At 42.1% G+C, this 18678-nt stretch overlaps 3 protein-coding genes across 7 annotated transcripts; 2 read left to right on the top strand and 1 right to left on the bottom strand.

Moving 5' to 3' along the window:
• Positions 1 to 524: 524 nt before the first annotated feature.
• rab41 (RAB41, member RAS oncogene family) lies at positions 525 to 9264 on the top strand. 5 transcript variants are annotated; one of them, XR_003743023.1, is made up of 9 exons: positions 529 to 736; positions 1840 to 1898; positions 2260 to 2313; positions 3656 to 3761; positions 4643 to 4754; positions 5147 to 5240; positions 5562 to 5655; positions 6842 to 6908; positions 7270 to 7337. XR_003743023.1 is itself a non-coding variant. In XM_028960354.1 (8 exons), the coding sequence occupies exons 1-8, from the start codon at positions 658 to 660 to the stop codon at positions 7332 to 7334; spliced, it is 636 nt and encodes a 211-aa protein (XP_028816187.1). In that variant the 5' UTR covers positions 525 to 657; the 3' UTR covers positions 7335 to 9264. The 5 variants fall into 5 exon arrangements, 4 of the variants coding, with proteins under 4 accessions (XP_028816187.1, XP_028816186.1, XP_028816185.1 ...); XM_028960354.1 differs by lacking the exons at positions 3656 to 3761; positions 5562 to 5655 and adding an exon at positions 2591 to 2696 and having other exon boundaries at positions 525 to 736; positions 7270 to 9264; XM_028960353.1 differs by lacking the exons at positions 3656 to 3761; positions 5147 to 5240 and adding an exon at positions 2591 to 2696 and having other exon boundaries at positions 530 to 736; positions 7270 to 9264.
• Positions 9265 to 10043: 779 nt separating this feature from the next.
• Positions 10044 to 13274, top strand: stard14 (START domain containing 14). The gene is made up of 6 exons (XM_028960373.1): positions 10044 to 10518; positions 10806 to 10953; positions 11059 to 11162; positions 11249 to 11366; positions 11512 to 11564; positions 12154 to 13274. Exons 1-6 carry the CDS (start codon positions 10345 to 10347, stop codon positions 12358 to 12360), a joined length of 804 nt encoding a protein of 267 aa, XP_028816206.1. The 5' UTR covers positions 10044 to 10344; the 3' UTR covers positions 12361 to 13274.
• A 1034-nt stretch (positions 13275 to 14308) lies between these two features.
• Positions 14309 to 17247, bottom strand: pdzd11 (PDZ domain containing 11). The gene is made up of 5 exons (XM_028960394.1): positions 16961 to 17247; positions 16738 to 16878; positions 16218 to 16316; positions 15585 to 15645; positions 14309 to 15463 (listed from the first exon to the last, which is right to left on the bottom strand). The coding sequence occupies exons 1-5, from the start codon at positions 17051 to 17053 to the stop codon at positions 15429 to 15431; spliced, it is 429 nt and encodes a 142-aa protein (XP_028816227.1). The 5' UTR covers positions 17054 to 17247; the 3' UTR covers positions 14309 to 15428.
• Between the last annotated feature and the right edge of the window lie 1431 nt (positions 17248 to 18678).

Here is an 18678-nt window from a genome sequence, read left to right as displayed (position 1 = left end):
GTTCATACCACACAATTCCACATTGTAATATTGAACTGTAGTTTGATCCCATTACATTTTCAATAAAATTATGTTAAATAAATGTGTGTGTTTAATGTTTGGTGCAAATAATTATTATATTAACTGCATAGCATGAATGCATTTAAAGTACTTAGTATCATTTAGCTCTTAATATAATGCCATTAGCTCATGATTATTTAAAATAGTCCTGCTGAAATAGAGGATAATATTGGAAGGTACAGAGTATTCCATCATAAACGGAAAAAAAGTCTTCCAATCCACCCTGTAGCAATGTTAACGTGTCCACGGTCGTGCCTGAAATGCTCGTCATCGCTGTTCACCGCTGTCGCCACAAGGGGGAGGCAAAGTCAAGATTAACCAGGTTCCCCGTCCGATGACAACATAGCTGTACTTTCCATTTTAAGACAAAAACTCAAACTCAGTAGTTTAAGGGAGGGCAAAATATAGGAGTGCACATAGATGACATTTAATTTCGTCCACGCATGAATCGTGGGATTATTTTGACGAAGCACCTCCGTTGCCCATTAGGCGGCGCCGCCCCACACAGGAAGCCCAGGCACAGCTGTCTCACTGAGAGTCTATTGCCCTTCTGTACAGACAAAATAAAGCAGGTCTGGTACATATCGTCTAATAAATATGTCTACAACGACCGGCGGCGGAGAGTTTGGCAACCCTCTACGGAAATTCAAGCTCGTTTTTCTAGGCGAGCAGAGCGGTAAGGGACCGCCGCATATTTATTCCGGGCCGAAAGCGTCGCGTTAAATTGAATGTTAGCGTTAGTGAAGGTGATGAGACGGGCCGACTGCGAGGATGCTTCGCAAGCATCCAGCAGAGAAATAGAAACGACGTATATTTCACGACGTGGACCTTTGGGTGTGAATAAACTGCGTGTTATAACATTTCTGCTGGAAGTATGATATCGCTGTATTCCTCCCATCGTTCAGGCGCTGCTACTTGTCTCTTCTGTACGTGGAAGCGGCTTTGGGCCAGTCGCACATTATGTCGCATTACTCATGATCGGGTTCGAAATTTATTAAAAGGGGGGACATGTTACGACACAATGTTCTGTTTATTCGGTGGATGCTATGAGGCAACAGGGACACGGTTGACCCGCCACTGTTTTCACGCCTAATGTAACTCTACAGTCCACTATAGAATATGGGGTCTAGTTTTTCGGTCGAAACCTCGTTAAATATACGAATAAACGTTAACCGGTGGGTGTATATAACAAATAGCCGGCACGGGGAAAATGGGCGACCCGCATCGATGCCTAGCGTAGGCTATCGCTTGCTAGCTATATCGAAGACAGCATCGTTGTTCAATGCTAAATCCCCAAATAAGTTTCAGCTGTGAAAACACGCTCTCCTTTGAGAGGCGCTGACTGTGTATGTGTGTGTGTGTGTGTGTGTGTGTGTGTGTCTCTAATACCGACGAAATACTGAGTGATGTAGCGCAACGCCCAGACATTAGCAGAGTTAGCACTAGCGTCTGTCCGCGCTACATCCGCCAATGTGCAATGCAGTCATCAATATGTATTCATTGCACACTGCATTTATGAACACGTCAGTGAAACGAGTCGAAGAGATTGTGCTTTTTCATATTTTCTTGTCATGCAGATTTACCTGCACTGCAAAATTAGCCAGATTTAGCTGTTATCCTTTATGTGAGAGTCGTGGCACCACCCATGTTGCCAACTCAGCGTTCAGAGTTCATCCGGATTTGTTTTTTCAGGATCTTAATATCCTGTCGTTCGACTAATCAATACGATGTGTTGGAAATAAAAGGGTTTTTATTTTAAATTGATTTATATTTTTGCAGTGGGGAAGACCTCGCTCATCACCAGGTTTATGTATGACAGCTTTGACAACACCTATCAGGTAACATTGGACCAGAGCAACATTTCTTTACCAAAACGAGCATTTATCACACAGGATTACGAATGTCTGCTCACTTATCCTTCAATCTCCTAGTTATGCTCTTAATGCAGGATAAGGAGAGTCACCCCGTCTCACATATCTGAGTAGCTTAAGCCCAATTTCAGGATTGTCCAATAAGAATGATTGTTACAGAAACTCACTGGCCAATCATGTCGCCTGGACTTTACACCCAGCCCAGTCAGTAATCAAGACCAGAGCAGTGCTGAAATGAGCATATTGAGCATTTTTGGAACATGCTGTTGAAAAATGTTTCGTTGTTTAATCCCGCTTTTGAAGCCTGAGTCTTGATTTTGCTTGACAGGCAACAATCGGCATAGATTTTCTCTCAAAAACCATGTACCTGGAGGATCGCACGGTAGGCCTTCACTTTCTCATGCTATTCATGCATGCTTTTATTTTTGTATTTGAACCTTTACAGCATTTGTACACAGCGTGCATCACAACATTTTGTTCGCTTTGTTATAGCATGCCTCATTTTCCCGTTACCATTGTGTTCATCAATTTATTTATTTATTTATTTTGCTAGTTTTGATTTGGCTTTTTTGTTGTTGTTGTTCACCCATCCCATCTCTTACTTTACTCTGTGGCTCGGTGCCATGTCGGTGGCTCTTGTGCTCTGCTGGCGGCAACAGATTCGACTCCAGCTGTGGGACACTGCTGGGCAGGAGCGCTTCCGTAGCCTCATCCCCAGCTACATCCGTGACTCCGCAGCCGCCGTAGTGGTCTATGACATAGCAAGTAGGTACCCCCCCCACCTGTCTCCGCCCAAGCCAGCCCTGGGGAATGGAGGTGGGGTGTGAGCTGGAAACGCTTGTGGGACGGCAGCATTCATGGAGCTCTTGTCCCCAGAAAGCAACTGACTAAATTTGAACTTTATACTATAGATGTATAGTGGTTTAACCTTTTGATAAAAGTTTGTTTTGATCAGCTTCACATTTCTTTCCAGAAACTGCATATTTCAGTTTTTCTGAAAATATGCATTTATCTTAAATCAGTATGTTTCTGTTTTAAGGCTGGATTTGGGTTTAGGGTTGATACAGGATCTACAGCAACACAAGGGTCGCCTGTTTTAGTGGTTTTACTTCTCTGTTGACCTTTTCCAGGGTGGGTGTAGACAGGGCTATGGCAAGTAATGCCCATTTTGCTTGACTCATTTTGACTGAGTTGCTGAAAGGACATCTACGTTTCTAAATGTAGATAACCATTGTGCTACAAATAAATCTTATATAAGCGATCCCTTTTGAAGAACAAGGTTTCTCAGTTACCGAAAAAAGAACAGCATTGCAGCTAAACTGTCGGTTCTGTGCCAGAATAAAATAATAAATGAACGAATGCTGAATTTTTAGTCAGCCTTTTTTGGCTCCCTGAATGCGGTCCCAATAGCACAGCTCACATTCAGGCTAAGGAAATGCTCGCAGTGAACCACTCGCCTACATCATGGATCAGATCAATACTCTCACTCCTGACCAGTGGTCTTCCTGTAAAACCCAGATCTTGTATAAGCCTTATTGTGACTGGTCCATGATGCACTTGCTGTGCCCACATCAGATGGTATCTTCCTTATTTCTGGCTGGTTTGTACTCTGTCCTGCCATTCTTCCAACTTCTTGTATTTTTCCTTTTTCAAACTCCCCCTGTTCTCCTTTTTCTCCTCTTTCTCACTCCTTTGCGCTTTCTTTCTTCTGCATGGTTCTTCAGGTTCGGCTCCAGCTGTGGGACACTGCTGGTCAGGAGCGTTTCCGCAGTCTCATCCCCAGCTACATCCGCGACTCCACCATTGCTGTAGTGGTCTATGACATCACCAGTGAGTCAGGCCGCTGGTAGTAATGCTTAGGGGACACTGGCAGGGATGATACAGCATTAAAGAACTGCTTTTAATGGCTAGGGGTTTGATGCTCACATTATGAATTTCAGAGTTGAAGGAAAATGCACTGAAATTTGCTTTTTGGGTGTGAAGATTCTTTCTGAATGACTTATTTCATAACCTTGATAAAACCATTTTTTATTGCAGTAGACCTGGATACAACCATACAAGAACCATCAGTCCTCGGAATAAATCATTTGGATAAAAAAAATATATATATTTTATTATTGATACATGTGGATGTCCATGTCGGCCAGATAGTGTTCAGTATTCAGTGTCATGTAAGGAAGCACCACTAAAGCTGTCAGAACCTCTCAATTGTCCATCTTTTGCTTTATTGTGGTAACACCACAACTTTAATTTCAGCCTAAAAGAAAATGGATGTGGTACTGGATGAATTGGGGAGTAAATATGACATCTTAGTCAAATGTCATCTTTTGACATCCTTTGTCCTTAAAATATAACTTTTTTTAATATTTTACATCAATATTAAAATGATTGTGACATATCAACATATAGATATGTTTATGAGCATTGATGTCATGTCTCTGCTTCTAATATTATCTGATTACAAGAGAGGCAACAGTCATGGTTCAGGCCTTTTAGTCAGGAAATTTAAGCAAACTAATTCCATTTAATGCCATATTAGATGGACAGACATTTGAAATAAGCACTGTTTTTCTGCATCGAAACCACTGTTTATCTCTCCTTACTAACATTTATCTCGGTTTTATGCATTGTGGCCAAATATTTGCTACAAAGATGTATAACAATTTATAAAAAATTTATAAAAAGTAATCCATTGTTCTTTTCCTTTCCAGATCTTAATTCCTTCCAGCAAACCTCAAAGTGGATTGATGATGTCAGAACAGAGAGGGGAAGTGATGTCATCATCATGCTAGTGGGGAATAAAACAGACTTGGCTGATAAGAGGTACGGTCCAGAGGACCTGCTGAATTTGGGAAGTGTGTGCTGTTCACTGGGAAGTGTGTATTGTTTTCATTTGTATCAATGCAGAGTCACCCAAAGACTACATTATATAGAAAAACAAATCTGAGGTGTGGGTTCCATGTTTCAGCATCTCATTTTATTTTCTTTGTGGGTTTTTATGATCCAGTACTGTTCTTTTTGTTGTACATTTGTTAATGTTTTTGGTTTCCTTTTTTTAAATATTGCCCTGCCCTGTATTTTATTGGAAGTTTTATCTTATTTTGAGTTGCACATTTTGATTTGGATTTATGTTGGTCCCTTCTCCCCATTTTTTATTTTTTTTTTTTCCTTTTCTCCACCTCCATTTTGATTTTATGTTGCCCACCCCTTGTCAGACAAGTCTCAGTAGAGGCTGCCGAGAAGAAAGCCCGGGAGCTCAATGTGATGTACATAGAGACCAGCGCCAAGGCTGGTTATAACGTCAAACAGGTGGGCCTACGTCTGATCTTACTGTGACCTCTGTGTAACCTGATTTCAAACTGGCCCCCTCATTCTCCATTAACCCTTATATTGAGCTCACAGGGACCGGCGTGTCTCTTCCTTCCTCTACTGTTTCTTCTCGTTTCCCGAAAAGGGATTTCCCTTTGAATTTACTAACATTGTCTCTCAGAGCTCTCTTTTTTTTTTTTTTTTTTCTCCTCCCCACCCCACTCCCTCTTTTCTTCGTGTCTCTGTCTCGCTGTCTTCCTCGCTGTCCGGGTTCTCTCATGTGTTTGTCTACGAATGCTGCCTCTGCTCCGGCCCGAGCAGACAGATCACCACGGAGGAGGGGGAGCAGAGAGCTAAGGAGCTGAATGTGATGTTCATTGAGACCAGCGCAAAGACTGGCTACAATGTCAAACAGGTAGAGGCCCTTGAACTGAGAGCAGCCCAGCCCCGCCCACTCCTTTGTACCGCAAAATCCACGCACTCCACCATCATGTCCTCCCCGTTTTTTTTTTTTTTTTTTTTGAACTCACTCCCTCTGTCCTTGTGCTACCTGTACTGCTGTCTTTTGTCATGAAATGTGTGTCGTGCTTGTGATCCCTCTCCACGCTTTGCGCCTATGAGTACCCTGCTTTTAAGCCTTTTTATACCACAATCCATGCTGAGTACTGGTGTGTGAAATTGAGATCCAGTTTCACCAGGGGGCTTGTTTCATTGGACACAGAATGGAAGGGGACATTTGAAACTAGCCGTGGTGACATGCTGATGACCGCTTTCTCATGGAAGCAGCTGGCGATTTAGACATTCAATTTCTCAACCCAGTCTTTTAGTTTGTATGTGATCTGTATGGTCCCTAATGTTCTGCTGCATGAGCGGAGTGCTGTTGTGGGGATGTTTCATTAGGTTTTTATTCTGTTTGTGAGAATATATCTTGCACCGTACAGAAATGTACTTTTAGGCTAAATGATCAAGGTTGAAATAGATTATTTGTTCTGAGACTATTAATTTGAGGAATCCCACTAATTCATAATGGTGGTACTCGGAGAGCCAAATATTTCTGAGGTGGAACTTATGCGAAATGTTTGAGAAGATCTTAGCTAGTTATTTCAGGTTGGGCAACAGATGTGGACCAATGTGAACATTCCTATTGCCCTCGCTTGTAAATACTACGGTGACACCAAATACTACAGTGACACCCTGCCATCGCTTGCTGGATGGATGTTACTGCTGCAGTTTATATTTTAACATTCAGTTTATATTGATGGTACCAGATGTTGACCAACCGCATACACTGCACTGTAGTATTATGTAGTGTGTAATACTGCAGTTTTATAGACGCGTGGTGTTGTGATCATCACCTTCTGCTAAATTATTAGTAAATCATGTTCTCTTGCGAGTATCATGCACTAGTACACAGTGTATGCAGTGTAAAATACAGTGTAAAATAGGAATGCATTTTTAATTGCTGGTAACAAAGGGGATTTTTTTTTTTTCTTTTTGCATGTCGCATTTATCACACAAAGGCTGCAAATATGACTTTTCAGAACTTAATGTGTCCTGAGGTTTGTGGATTGGAATATGACCATCTGAATGCCTCATTACAGCTCTTCCGTCGTGTTGCTGCTGCCTTGCCTGGAATGGATAGCACACCAGAGAAGAGCAAAGAAGACAGTATCCTTTTAGAATTGGGAAAAACCTGTGTGTGTGTGTGTGTGTGTGTGTGTGTGTATGCACATATATATTTCATTTGGTCACAGCATTAGCAACTGATATTTCACATATGGGAACTGGTCAGACCTGAAGTAAACGTTCTGTTCCTGGGATGCCCTGTCTTACTAATCAGTTTCTGTATCACTTTCATGTGATCACTTTGTGTTTGCAGAGGTTTCTGGCACCCTAGACCACTAAAAGCAAATATATCAGTAAAAGAAAAAAGTGCATTTTTACATAAGTTCCCTAACTTATTATAATAAGTCTGATTGTCATTTCTAAAAAAGACTTTGTTGCTAAGACCTTGACTTCATGTCTTTAGTGATCGACATCAAGCTGGAGAAGCCTCCAGAGCTCCCGGTGACTGAGAGCAGCTGCTCTTGCTAGTGAACATCTCACCCCAAACACCAGCTCTGGCTCCTACCACAAAAAGAAAAACCAACAAAAAAAATGAAACCAATGCTTGTCTCTCAGTGGCCACTGACTCCTCTTATGGCATGCCGCCATTGGCTGGAGAATGTTTTTATTTCATTTTTGTTTGTCCCCTTTTCATTTTATTTCGGTCCCCTCTTGACTCAGTGACTTTTTTCAGAGTAACTGTGTGGATGTGCTATTAATATAAAAAAAGATAATCTTAAAAAAAATAGCTAGGAATTAAAAAAAAAAAAATCACAGCATAAGTTCAAAATGTTAAAATGTTCTGATGTTTCATCTATTCCAAATGCATGGTGTTATATAGGATTGCAGACAGACGTTAGCCTCACTGCTCTTTGAGTTCTCGCACTTTTTGGAGCATCAGTGCTGTCATGCTCGTCGTGGTGAAATGACTTTTTTCAGTTTTTAAGTGACTCGAGTAGGTCAAGGTGGCACGACCTTCTCATTTCAGTGCGGAACGTGGTGAGGGAGAGGTCTAGACCTTCTTTTGTTTTAATATTGTATGCAAAAGATAGCAAAGGTCACAGATTTACCAATAATTTAGAATTTTTTTTTTTTCGTTTGGGTCAGATCATCCGAAAGCCCATTCTAATGAAGCCCCTAGTGGCCATTTTAACATGGTGTTTAACAAGGGACCAGGAAACAGGTTGTTTTATTTATTTCCAGGAACTGATAATCCAAAGAATGTGCAACCGTAATGTAGTTGGTAGACAAAACCCTCTGCAAGCGAATCAAGTCCGTTATACTCCCAAGCATACGGAGGGGCTGAATTGAAGAGACTGTGCAACTTGGCTACCTATTGAAAGAACACATACAAAAGGGACATCACACATGCATCTGAAAATATGGAATGCTAGTGGATATGAATACAGAGTAACAAAAAAAAGTCCATTCATGGTAAAGTTACTGCAAATGCAGAGTCAAATCAAGGCGTCATCTGGAGACCGTAAACTGGTTCCTCAGGTGTCTCCTCTGGAGGCTTTTTTGAAGGTTAAAGCGCCTTTTTGTTAAGTTTGTTTCATGAAATGCACCCCGGTTGTTTAAACCGACTTTGACGAGGCCTGTTGACTCGCTTTGCGCTGCGGATGTGTTGCTAAGCAGATATTTGGAATTGTTCCTTTATACGCCGCCGTTGCTTCAGTGTAAAAAGATTTTAAAAAAAGATGTGCAGAGGAGTTTTATCACGTGTTGCTTTTGCTTGTATAAGATTTTTTTTTTTTTTTAACAGTGTATTTATTTATTTTATTTGTTTCCAATAGCAACTGATAATAACGCTGTACGCTTTACCCGAATTACAGTTTGGTGGCACATGCAGGTCTGCAGTTTGGGTTATTTATCGTTTTGTGTGTCTGTTTGGATACTGTATCTTAAAGAGAAGGGCCTTATTAATAATATTCTCACACTAGTCACCGTAGTAACGCTGATTAGGGCATCTCCATGCAATCACACTTACAAAATGTTAAAGACCGAATTGGTCTGTTATTGCTATTAAATGACCACCTAGTTCCACCCCAGCACCTACATACATACACACACACCTTAAAGACCAATCACTGCAGCTGTCTGAATACAGTTGCCAGTACTACACTCAATTGTTCTCTAGCTTGTTGGAAAGTCCACTTTGAAATGACTTCAGATGTTTAAGTATTTAAATACATCGGGGCGTGAGAAAAGGAAATCGCCTCTTTACCTAAACAGCTCTTAATACGTATCACTGACTGATCATTCAGTTGTGTGCTATTCTGAAGTGTGTCTGTCTATTTGAAATGCTGTCTACTAGTGTTTAGCCAAGTTTGTGTGAATAATGTACTATTACTCTCTGCTGTAAAAAAGTAAAGAAAACACCGAAGTGTATCACATGAAATAAAGATATTTCACCACACGTCTTTTTATCGTCCTTTTTTTCTATTATTCTTATTAAAGAATAATAGGACATCCTACCAAATTAATCAAATTATTGTGGAATTGGGATGAAAACCTTACTATTAAGTGGACCTTCAAGACAAGCAGTGCATTATGTATGAAATTAAAAAAATTATAATTTAAATGCCCCTCAATTATACTATATTTCATTAATGCATGCCATGGAAGGTGACCATCCGCACCACCTGCTGTAGGAGGGGGGCTGGGCCTGGAATGGTGGACACCACCCTCCTCACCACGGCAGCCCTCTGATAAACGCTAGCAGAGCAACTCCACCCACACCACGTGACTCCTCAGCCGACCAATCACAGCTCGCCGTCCTGTGTGTTTTATATCCCTATACTGTGTAATTATCCGCCAAGGTGCTACTGAGCAAAGCACCTTCCCCACACACTGCTCCCCGGGCGCCTGTCAGGGCTGCCCACTGCTCACTCAGGGTGATGGGTTTAATGCAGAGGACACATTTCACTGTGTACACCGTGTGCTGTGCTGCTGTGTATCACATGTGACAATCACTCCACTTTATTTATTTCTTTACCTTAAGAGTAGTTTGCACTATTAGTCCACAGCGGCTAAATCTTTATTACTCGTCCACGTCCACGTTATGATGCGTAATGCCGGTTTCGGCGCTCTGGCCACGCTCGGTATCAGTCCCATTATCAACCTATCGAAAGTCAATAGCGCGCCCCGGACACACCCGCCGTCACAGGGTGGGCGTGTGACCGCGACGGAGGCGGCTGAGGTACAAATGCCCCGGGAGTCGGGCCGGGGATGTCGCGCAGAGAGCCCGTGGCGACCCGCGGGGACCTCACGTCTCCACCAGGATCCCGGTGTTCGGCACACCTTTTCGTACCTGTCGGGAGATCTCGCGGCTTCTTCGGAACGTCAGGAATTCGAGACAAAAATCCCGTCGGGCTGGTCGGGCTGATCCGCAGCTATAATAACACAGCGATGCGAGTTCGCCGCTGATCCTTTTTTTCTGCTTCATTTCTGGCCGCTTTGGGAACAGGAACGGAGTTCTTTTTTGGGGGGGGACATCATGTCTGCGGGAGTTGTACCGGACGACCTCACGTTTTCCGACTTCAGGAGACAATGTCTGTCCACGGAGAACTGGCACAGCAAGTACAACAAAAACGGGATGGAGGTTTGGGTGGAGAACCCCTCCGTGTCCTCACAAGGGACCAACACTTACCAAAAAGTGCATAAAATCAAGGTAAGGACGAATAGTTCTAGTTTCTTGTAACTGTTAATGAGTATGAACAACTTTTTTTTTTTAACGCTGATATGGCAACATGGTAGCCATGACAACATTCTTGTGTTGTGTAAGACAAACCCATAAAAACCAAGGAGTCTTAAATCTTAAGCTTGCCGTGTGTTCATAGTATAGTGACATATAAAAACAGGCCTGAGTCACATTTAAAGTGACTCAGGCCTGTTCTTGTGATAACGCTTTGATGCTTTGAGTGTTAATTTATTGTCCCCCCGCCGTGTGACGCACAGTGCAGGATGGTTGTAAGTGACGTGTCAGCTGCCACCATGTACGACGTTCTGCATGACGGCCAGTACCGCAAGAAGTGGGACCCCACCATGCTGGAGAGTTCGGACATCGCCCGCGTGTCTGCCAACGCCGACGTGGGCTACTTCTCCTGTGAGTAAGAACTCCACAGAGGTTACCTCCTCGTCCATGTTGAGTAACTGCTCGTCCTGTCAGTTCCTGGCTCATCCTCGTGTTGTTTTCTCTGATGTGGAACAGGGCTGTGTCCAAAACCTCTGAAGAACAGGGACGTGGTGACCCTGCGCTCCTGGAAGGTGACAGACGAGGAGTACATGATCGTTAACCACTCGGTCAAACATCCGGTACGTTCAGAGACCGAACATCTGACCAAATATCTTAATCACAATGGGACAACAAGCACAACTATAATTCTGTTTGTTGTCTGCAGAAATTCCCACCTCGTAAAGACTTGGTGAGGGCCGTCTCAATTCTGACAGGATACCTGATCAAGCCCACAGGCCCAAACAGCTGCTTGTTCACATACCTCTCACAAGCTGACCCCAAAGGTCAGATATAGTGTTGTGGTGTCACTCTGAACCACATTACTAATAACTCTATTACTAATGATGCCATATGCTATTACTACCTATGGTATTTATACTATATACTCATGCAAATTCAAATAAAACCTTTTCATTTTTTATTATCCAGGTTCACTTCCTAAGTGGGTTGTAAACAAAGCCTCCCAGGTTCTGGCACCCAAGGTAGGCACATATTAATGCTTACTTTCCATCAAGATATGGTTACGAGTTGAACTCCCATACCACAACATGTAGGTGGTGACAGCAGGACCCATAGAAACCCGCTGTGAAGCAGTGCTGACTGTGCGGCTCCAGTACAGCTGGTTTGTCTGGTTTCTTAGGTCTGCGTGACGAAGAAGTCCAAGGTGTAACTCTTTGTGTGGAAGTGAGATTGCATGATTCTGTGCTAGAGGCGTCAACTGAAAGAAAACCTTTGTCCTGGTGATTAAATATCATCGGCCTGACTCTCCCCTTTAGTCCGACAGAGTTCAGAAAGAGTCTCTCCAGACCTGCGTTCAGTATATTTCATCTAGAAATGTTTCATTCAGAACTTCAATTGTCTTATTTGGCCATCTGTTTTTATGACGTGACTCTCATCACAAAAAGTTTGAGGACCAGTCATCTATAAATAAACGTTGTGTAATTGTGGAGAAATGCTTCACCTATTAAAGGTGCAGCACGAATCCTGGAATCAATAGGCCGTGACAAAGTCTATGATAGGATAGCATTCTTATCGGTCACTAAATGTTACGTGGTTCTTCGCTTTCTCCAGGTCCTGAAATGTGTGTACAAGGCGGGACAGACCTACCCGGCATGGAAGCAGCAGAACTCTCCTGATCAGAAGCCCTGGCTGCACCCCGAGCAGTGCACCTTGCCCATGATGGACCCCTCGCAGCTCTCCATCCAGCGCGTAGACTCACTGGAGAACGTGGACGAGAGCTCCAGCCGGGACGCTCAGGAGAACGAGGACAGCAGCTGAACCTGCCATGCCATCTGGGTGGGGTGGCAGGGAAGTGGACTTGTTTAGTGTGACTTTTTTTACATTATTGTTGTTATTATTATAAATATATTAGAGCTTTTTTTGGCTCACTGGTGCTGATGGCAGAGCACATTTTGGCATTAATTACCTCCAAACTGTGCAGATCTAGGAAGATTGAGCTTTACCTTCCACCAACCTATCTTGTGTTCAGCAATAGCATTGGACAGGCCAGTACTAACCATCCCTTTATAAAGCCAATAAATGAAGGATCTAAAATGAAAGTTGAGAACAATGTACGCTGAAGGGTCAAAGTCTGCTTTTTTATGTCATTTTAACATTAAGTACATTGTAAGATTTTGTACCTTGTATTGTTGCATATTGCTTGTATATTAAAAACAATATTAGAACACGAACATTTTTGAACATGTGTTACCTCATTGTCAAAACTGTGTTGACATGTTTAATATGATGTTTAGTATGACATGATTTATCCGGAGTGTGCGACCAACAAGTTGCGGTTCGCGTAGACGATGACTCTGGTGTTCTGTTTAATCACGTTGCTCTTTTTATTACGCAGTTTGAGTTTAGCAGCTCGGTTAATGTGACTTCACACCTTATCTAGGGTGTCAGGGTTGATGTGTTCTAGAAGACTTGTTGTGTGTGTGTGTGTGTGTGTGTGTGTGTGTGCGTGTGTGTGTGAGTGTGTGTCGATGCGTCTGAGCAAGGGAGAGACGGAGGACCAAAAGGAGTGAAAATTTTCAAACTACTCGTTATGTTAAGAATAGCTTCACAGGCATTTGCTGTTTTGAACCAATGACATGCTGTAAAATCCCTGTGTAATATTCATTTTTTAAGTGTTTGCTTCTGTAAATGCCTCTCTAGGTGCCTTTCCTTCAGTAAAATTTTGGTGATGAGTGGTGGTGTTCCTGGATTCTTCCACAATCACACTATGAATGAACAATCATAGGTGTTTGTCTTGCTACGGTCTTCTACACTTCATGGTACATCATTTATTTGTGAAATATCATGTATAGCTAATTTATTGTGAATTGTTATTAATACATGCATTCAAAATAGACATTTTACAGATAAGGCATTACAGAGACCACAGTGTATAATAACAATAGTAACATGATAACAGTATATAAAATGAACAATGTTAAACATATGACTGAACATTTATGGTCTGGTTTTGCCACACCCTTGACCAGAAATTCAAAAATGTGTTATTATTAAACAAATACATTTATTTAGTTATTTATGAGGAATGCATTCCCAACCTGTTAAGCCACATTCAGCATCAATGACTGCTGTGATCATTGTGCAAAGCACCGTCCCCACACACTGCTCCTCGGGCGTCTGTCATGGCTGCCTACTGCTGACCATGGGTGATGGTTAAAAGCAGAGGACACATTTCGTTGTGTCACTGTGTGCTGTGTATCACAATCACTTTAAAAGGGGGTCCACAGTGGTCTTTCTCAAGATTTGGTTCATCTGATCTTCCAATCAGCAGCGCATGATGTTGCAGAAGGTGTGTTGGTGCTGAAAATTATTAATAATAAATTAGACATGGAATGACTATCACAGAACACTTTTTCCCCAAAGGCACTTCTATGCTGAACACCCCTGCTTTTTAACCATGTTCATTTTTATTGTGAGGTGAAATTGCATCAGAAATAATAACAGAAATAATAATCATCTTCGTGTACAACTGAATATGAGGCTAAATCCAAACATGTTAGCATGAATTAGTTCAATTCCAATGATCGAGTAAGAATTCTTGTTCTGAATTCTGAACACATCACACCTTTACTTGGTTGCACGGATACAGAAAAGCATCCCATCAGGTAATTCTAAATTTGGGGGGAAATCAGCCAATCAGCATGTTGTAATATAAAGTGAAAATGTTCTAACGAACCATGACAAATGAAAATATGACCAATAGGGGTTGACCTGTATTATTCAGGCTGCCTTTATTGATGCAAACAACCCCATGAAACCTCATGCATTATGTCCCTTACATTTTCAGCTACTTTAACTGAACCGCCACTGCCATTTATTCTGTTGTTACACATGCTGTTTTGGTTGTCAGTTCAATATATCATTTCCTTTGGTTGTACATTAGGAATATTTGCTAAAGATTTTCTAAAATCCACAGAATTTTAAAGATGACTTCACATGTATGTTGTATAATCAGTATTCACAATAGCATTCATGCTCATGATGAGTGCATATAAAAATGGCAACTGTATTGAAGTGTAGACTATTTTCTCTGTTGTTTCTAAAAATCTGTGGTTTATGGTAAAGGTAAGGTATGGTAAAAAAAAAAAAAAAAAGAAATTTCCTTAGGGATTAATAAAGTTTTCTGATTCAAATGGCCAATTATAAAATTGTACTTTGTGAGACATTTTCTTCTACAGGTTCATCTTCTACACATATAATTGTATTGCAGAAAACTGTTTTGCAGAATCAACAGTACTGTGATATCAATATTTTCAATATTTTATTGTACTGCGGGATCCTCTGCAATTCACTTTCCAACTAACTAGTACCCAATACAAAGGATATTGATTGTAGTAATTACATCTTCAAGTTCATGAAATAGTTGGACTAAGTGCACACACACACACACACACTCTCTCTCACCCTAAAAGGGGGCGTGGTCATTTTGAGAACCAGAACATTACATTAGACATAACAGTCATGGATGAGGCTATGCATTTGGATTACTTCCCCAGTCCACCATTGGTCATCCAGTGTGTTCAGCTTCAGTTTGTATCTCAGTTTTTATGCAGTGTGTTCAGTGTAGAATTTCTTAAAAAACTTGCTGCCTTTACAAGATTAATAATTCATATCCAGCCCCATTTGTGACTGCATGTCTGCTTCATTTTCATGGCTGGTAAATCGTGGGTGTGCACTGGTGGGTTGTGGGAATGAGTCAGTCAGTCACAGTCCATTCTGTCATGTGCTGGGAAAAGAAGCTGCAATCTGAGAGACAGTGATGGTCCCACCCCTCTCTCTCTACTGTCCCCACATTTCTCCAGTGGCAGGATCAGCAACTCTGCCCCCTAGTGGACAGTTCTTTCCTTCTGTCTCTGGTAGTCTGAGAATTAAAGGTTATATAAAAATTATATTGCGAATAATAACATTTTTATTTAAACCAAGTTATGTTTTTTAAAACATTTTAAATTAAGGGAATATCACAAACTGGAATCTATACTCACTGTATGGGAAGAAGCGCACTCTCATCAGAATCTCTCTGGCTGTTTTCAATATCTCCACAGCCTAAATAAAGCAGCCAGATAAATGAATTCCAGTGTAAAAAGCACCCAGTTACAACACACTGCTCAGTCATGTGCATAAATGTATCTTAAATGCATTACACTACCAGTCAAAAGTTTGGACACCTCTCCTCATTTATGGGTCTTGCATTTTTTTACATTACAGAACATAACTGGACTTGGAAATAACACACATGAGGTTATGTAATAAACAAACCAAACTTGCAAACACTGAACATTTGTCTCTTAATCATGAAAATAATGAACAAAGCAGCCATGAAGGAAAAAAAGACATGACTGAAAAAACAGATTCATCAACCATACTTCACTTTCTCCTGATACAACAAATACTAAATATGTTTCTTGCATTGGATTCTTCCAAATGGCTCCACCTTAGTCTCCATAACAGCCACAAAGTAGGTAATAAAGAAATGTATTAGAAACATCATGAAATATTTATTACAGCCATTCTGATAAGGTTGTAAACTACACTATATATTTAGATTTGTTGAGATTAGAAGAGTGAGGTGAGGTGGGATGCTCTATGGCCAGTACCAGACTCCAGGAGTCTCTCACCCTGGAATGCTCTATGTCCTGAAAGTCCACATCATTAACTGACAGCACCTGGTCCCCTTCCTGAAGTCCAGCTCTATGGGCATCAGAATCTGGTACCACCTGGGTGGGGGCGGAGTAACAAGCAGTCTGAGTGTAAAACTCACTCACTCACTTTAATCCTTTAACAAGTTAATGAGAGCAATGTTTTATGTAATGAGAAAAGTTTCAGTTGCTCTAAGCATTTGTTAGGACAGCTGAATTAGTAAAGTCAGTGTAAATGAAATGACTATTCTGAGACATGGACAGTCACCATGGAGATGCTCAGGGTTAAGTGTCTTGCTCAGGGACTCAATGAAAGTAAGTGGGGTTTGAACCTGTGTCTTTCTGGTCTTCTGAAACACAGACATCAGAAACCTTCGTCCTGAAGGGCATCCATTCCTGCACGTTTGGCTTCCCCACGCTTTATAATGAGGTGTTGTGGATGAACAGCCTAGTGAATCGTGAAATGCTGCTTGGGAACCATGAAAACAGCCAGACGAACCTTAGAAATGAAGATTCCCAGCTGCGATGCTTTCCCGCCGCGAATGTTGAAGCCAAGCTGAGCACCAGGAGGCTTCTTCAGGACGATGGTGCGAGGGAGGAACTGGCTCAACTCGTTGTTGTAGTCGGGGTGGTGGACCCGCTGGACAGAGAGGAGGAAAACGCCCCGTTTGCAGTTTTGACCCACAGTAATCGAGGAGGCGGCATGTGTGAGGCGGCCTTACGTCTTGCGGGGCGATCCACGCTGGCGGGTTCTCGTAGGAGGGCAGAAACACCACGGGCAGCTGGTAATCGTCGTACGAGTTCTTCTGCTCCATCGCTGCAGAAGATACGGACCCAGATCCGCGTTCGTTATTTACACGACATTCAGAACATTGCTGCGATATAGGAAATAATCTCGCGAGAGGCGCTGGGGAGGAAAGATTTGATCGCGATGCTGAGAGCAAATAAAAATAAATGTTCGCAATTCAACGTAACCCAAATGAAGTCGTGGAGGAACCGGAAACGATTCCCGAAGGAAAAATAATTTTTAGCACAACAGCGCCACCGACTGTCCAGGAAGTACACCAAATACAACGCGAAGCCTTGTATTAATAACCTTCCTTATTGTTGTACAAAGCTCTGCTGGAACACCTTTCTGGCTAATAAAATTACTATGAATAGCACGAAGAGTCCCCTGATTCTTTTTTCTTCCCTTTTCATGCATAGCACCACTTCAATGTGTTTAATGCATTAGTAAAACTTTTTACTGGGGCAGTGGCGGCCTAGGGGTTAAGGATCCTGATCCGCCAAGGTGCCACTGATTATAGCACTGTCCCCACACACTGCTCACCAAGGGTTAAATGCAGAGGACAAATTTCCCTGTGTGCACCGTGTGCTGCTGTGACAATAACTTCACTTTATCTTTAAAGGTCGATAGCAAGACATTGTTAATATCTATATTTTTTAAAAAAAGTGAAGTGATTGTCACATGTGATACACAGCAGCACAGCACATGGTGCACACAGTGAAATTTGTCCTCTGCATTTAACCCATCACCCTGAGTGAGCAGTGGGCAGCCATGACAGGCGCCCGGGGAGCAGTGTGTGGGGACGGTGCTTTGCTCAGTGGCACCTCAGTGGTACCTTGGCGGATCGGGATTCGAACCGGCAACCTTCTGATTACGGGGCCGCTTCCTTAACCGCTAGGCCACCACTGCCCCTTTGTATATGATGTATGGCTGTGTATGATGTATGATTTATGCGTATGTTATCTTATCTGAGTCTAATGAGTGTAAACATGCCTGTATAGTTGCCAGTTTTAAATGCTATGAACACTTATTATTTAATGAGTATAATTAACCTGAAGATTGATTAATTTCCCCTGATTAATAAAACCATTTCCGGATGTAGTAGCACAGTACCACAGACAGCTCTGTTGATGCATGACTGTTGCAGGCTACCCTTGTTCTTGGAGCCCCAGCCAGATATTATTAATGATTAGATGATAATTAACAACCTAATGTTGTGATACCACATGATCTGAACAAACCTCCTGTCAGAGGTTTTAATGTTGTGGATGACTGGTGCATATTTATTAGATTATTTAAGACAACAAATCTAATGAAATGACAAGATAAAGTGCTGGTTAGATCTCTCACCAGATTACAATAATACAGAACCCTTTGTTGAAAGGCTTGTTTAGCTTGTCTTTGAGTCTGCAGCCTCAACAAAAGAGTGGAATGTGTTTCACTGGCACAGGCTTCAGTTGTCTGTTCCTGTTACCGCATCTACGGCCCATGATTTGTATCAATGCACTGATCTCCCAGGTCTGCCACAAGGCACACACACACACACACACACACACACACACACACCTATGGCCAGGCTGGAGCTGCCGATCTACTTTCCCTCGGGCGGAATCCCATGGCACACTCACAGACAAAGCCGGGAGCCTCTACCTG

This window comes from Denticeps clupeoides, chromosome 18 (genome assembly GCF_900700375.1).
Source record: "Denticeps clupeoides chromosome 18, fDenClu1.1, whole genome shotgun sequence".
Classification (NCBI taxonomy): Eukaryota; Metazoa; Chordata; class Actinopteri; order Clupeiformes; family Denticipitidae; genus Denticeps; species Denticeps clupeoides.
The sequence above is the reverse complement of the archived record's forward strand: the minus strand, read 5'-3'. Positions and strand labels throughout refer to the sequence as shown.

What these genes read in the sequence shown, in the direction of transcription:
- rab41 (XM_028960354.1), top strand. Translation starts at nt 658, where the DNA reads ATGTCTACAACGACCGGCGGCGGAGAGTTTGGCAACCCTCTACGGAAA. An exon ending in TTTTCTAGGCGAGCAGAGCG is followed by an intron (nt 737 to 1,839) that starts GTAAGGGACCGC and finishes ATATTTTTGCAG; the next exon opens with TGGGGAAGACCTCGCTCATC. An exon ending in GCTTTGACAACACCTATCAG is followed by an intron (nt 1,899 to 2,259) that starts GTAACATTGGAC and finishes TTTGCTTGACAG; the next exon opens with GCAACAATCGGCATAGATTT.
- stard14 (XM_028960373.1), top strand. Translation starts at nt 10,345, where the DNA reads ATGTCTGCGGGAGTTGTACCGGACGACCTCACGTTTTCCGACTTCAGG. An exon ending in AAAAAGTGCATAAAATCAAG is followed by an intron (nt 10,519 to 10,805) that starts GTAAGGACGAAT and finishes TGTGACGCACAG; the next exon opens with TGCAGGATGGTTGTAAGTGA. An exon ending in CCCAGGTTCTGGCACCCAAG is followed by an intron (nt 11,565 to 12,153) that starts GTAGGCACATAT and finishes CGCTTTCTCCAG; the next exon opens with GTCCTGAAATGTGTGTACAA.
- pdzd11 (XM_028960394.1), bottom strand. Translation starts at nt 17,053, where the DNA reads ATGGAGCAGAAGAACTCGTACGACGATTACCAGCTGCCCGTGGTGTTT. An exon ending in CGTGGATCGCCCCGCAAGAC is followed by an intron (nt 16,879 to 16,960) that starts GTAAGGCCGCCT and finishes CTCTCTGTCCAG; the next exon opens with CGGGTCCACCACCCCGACTA. An exon ending in AGTGCGCTTCTTCCCATACA is followed by an intron (nt 15,464 to 15,584) that starts GTGAGTATAGAT and finishes TTTAATTCTCAG; the next exon opens with ACTACCAGAGACAGAAGGAA.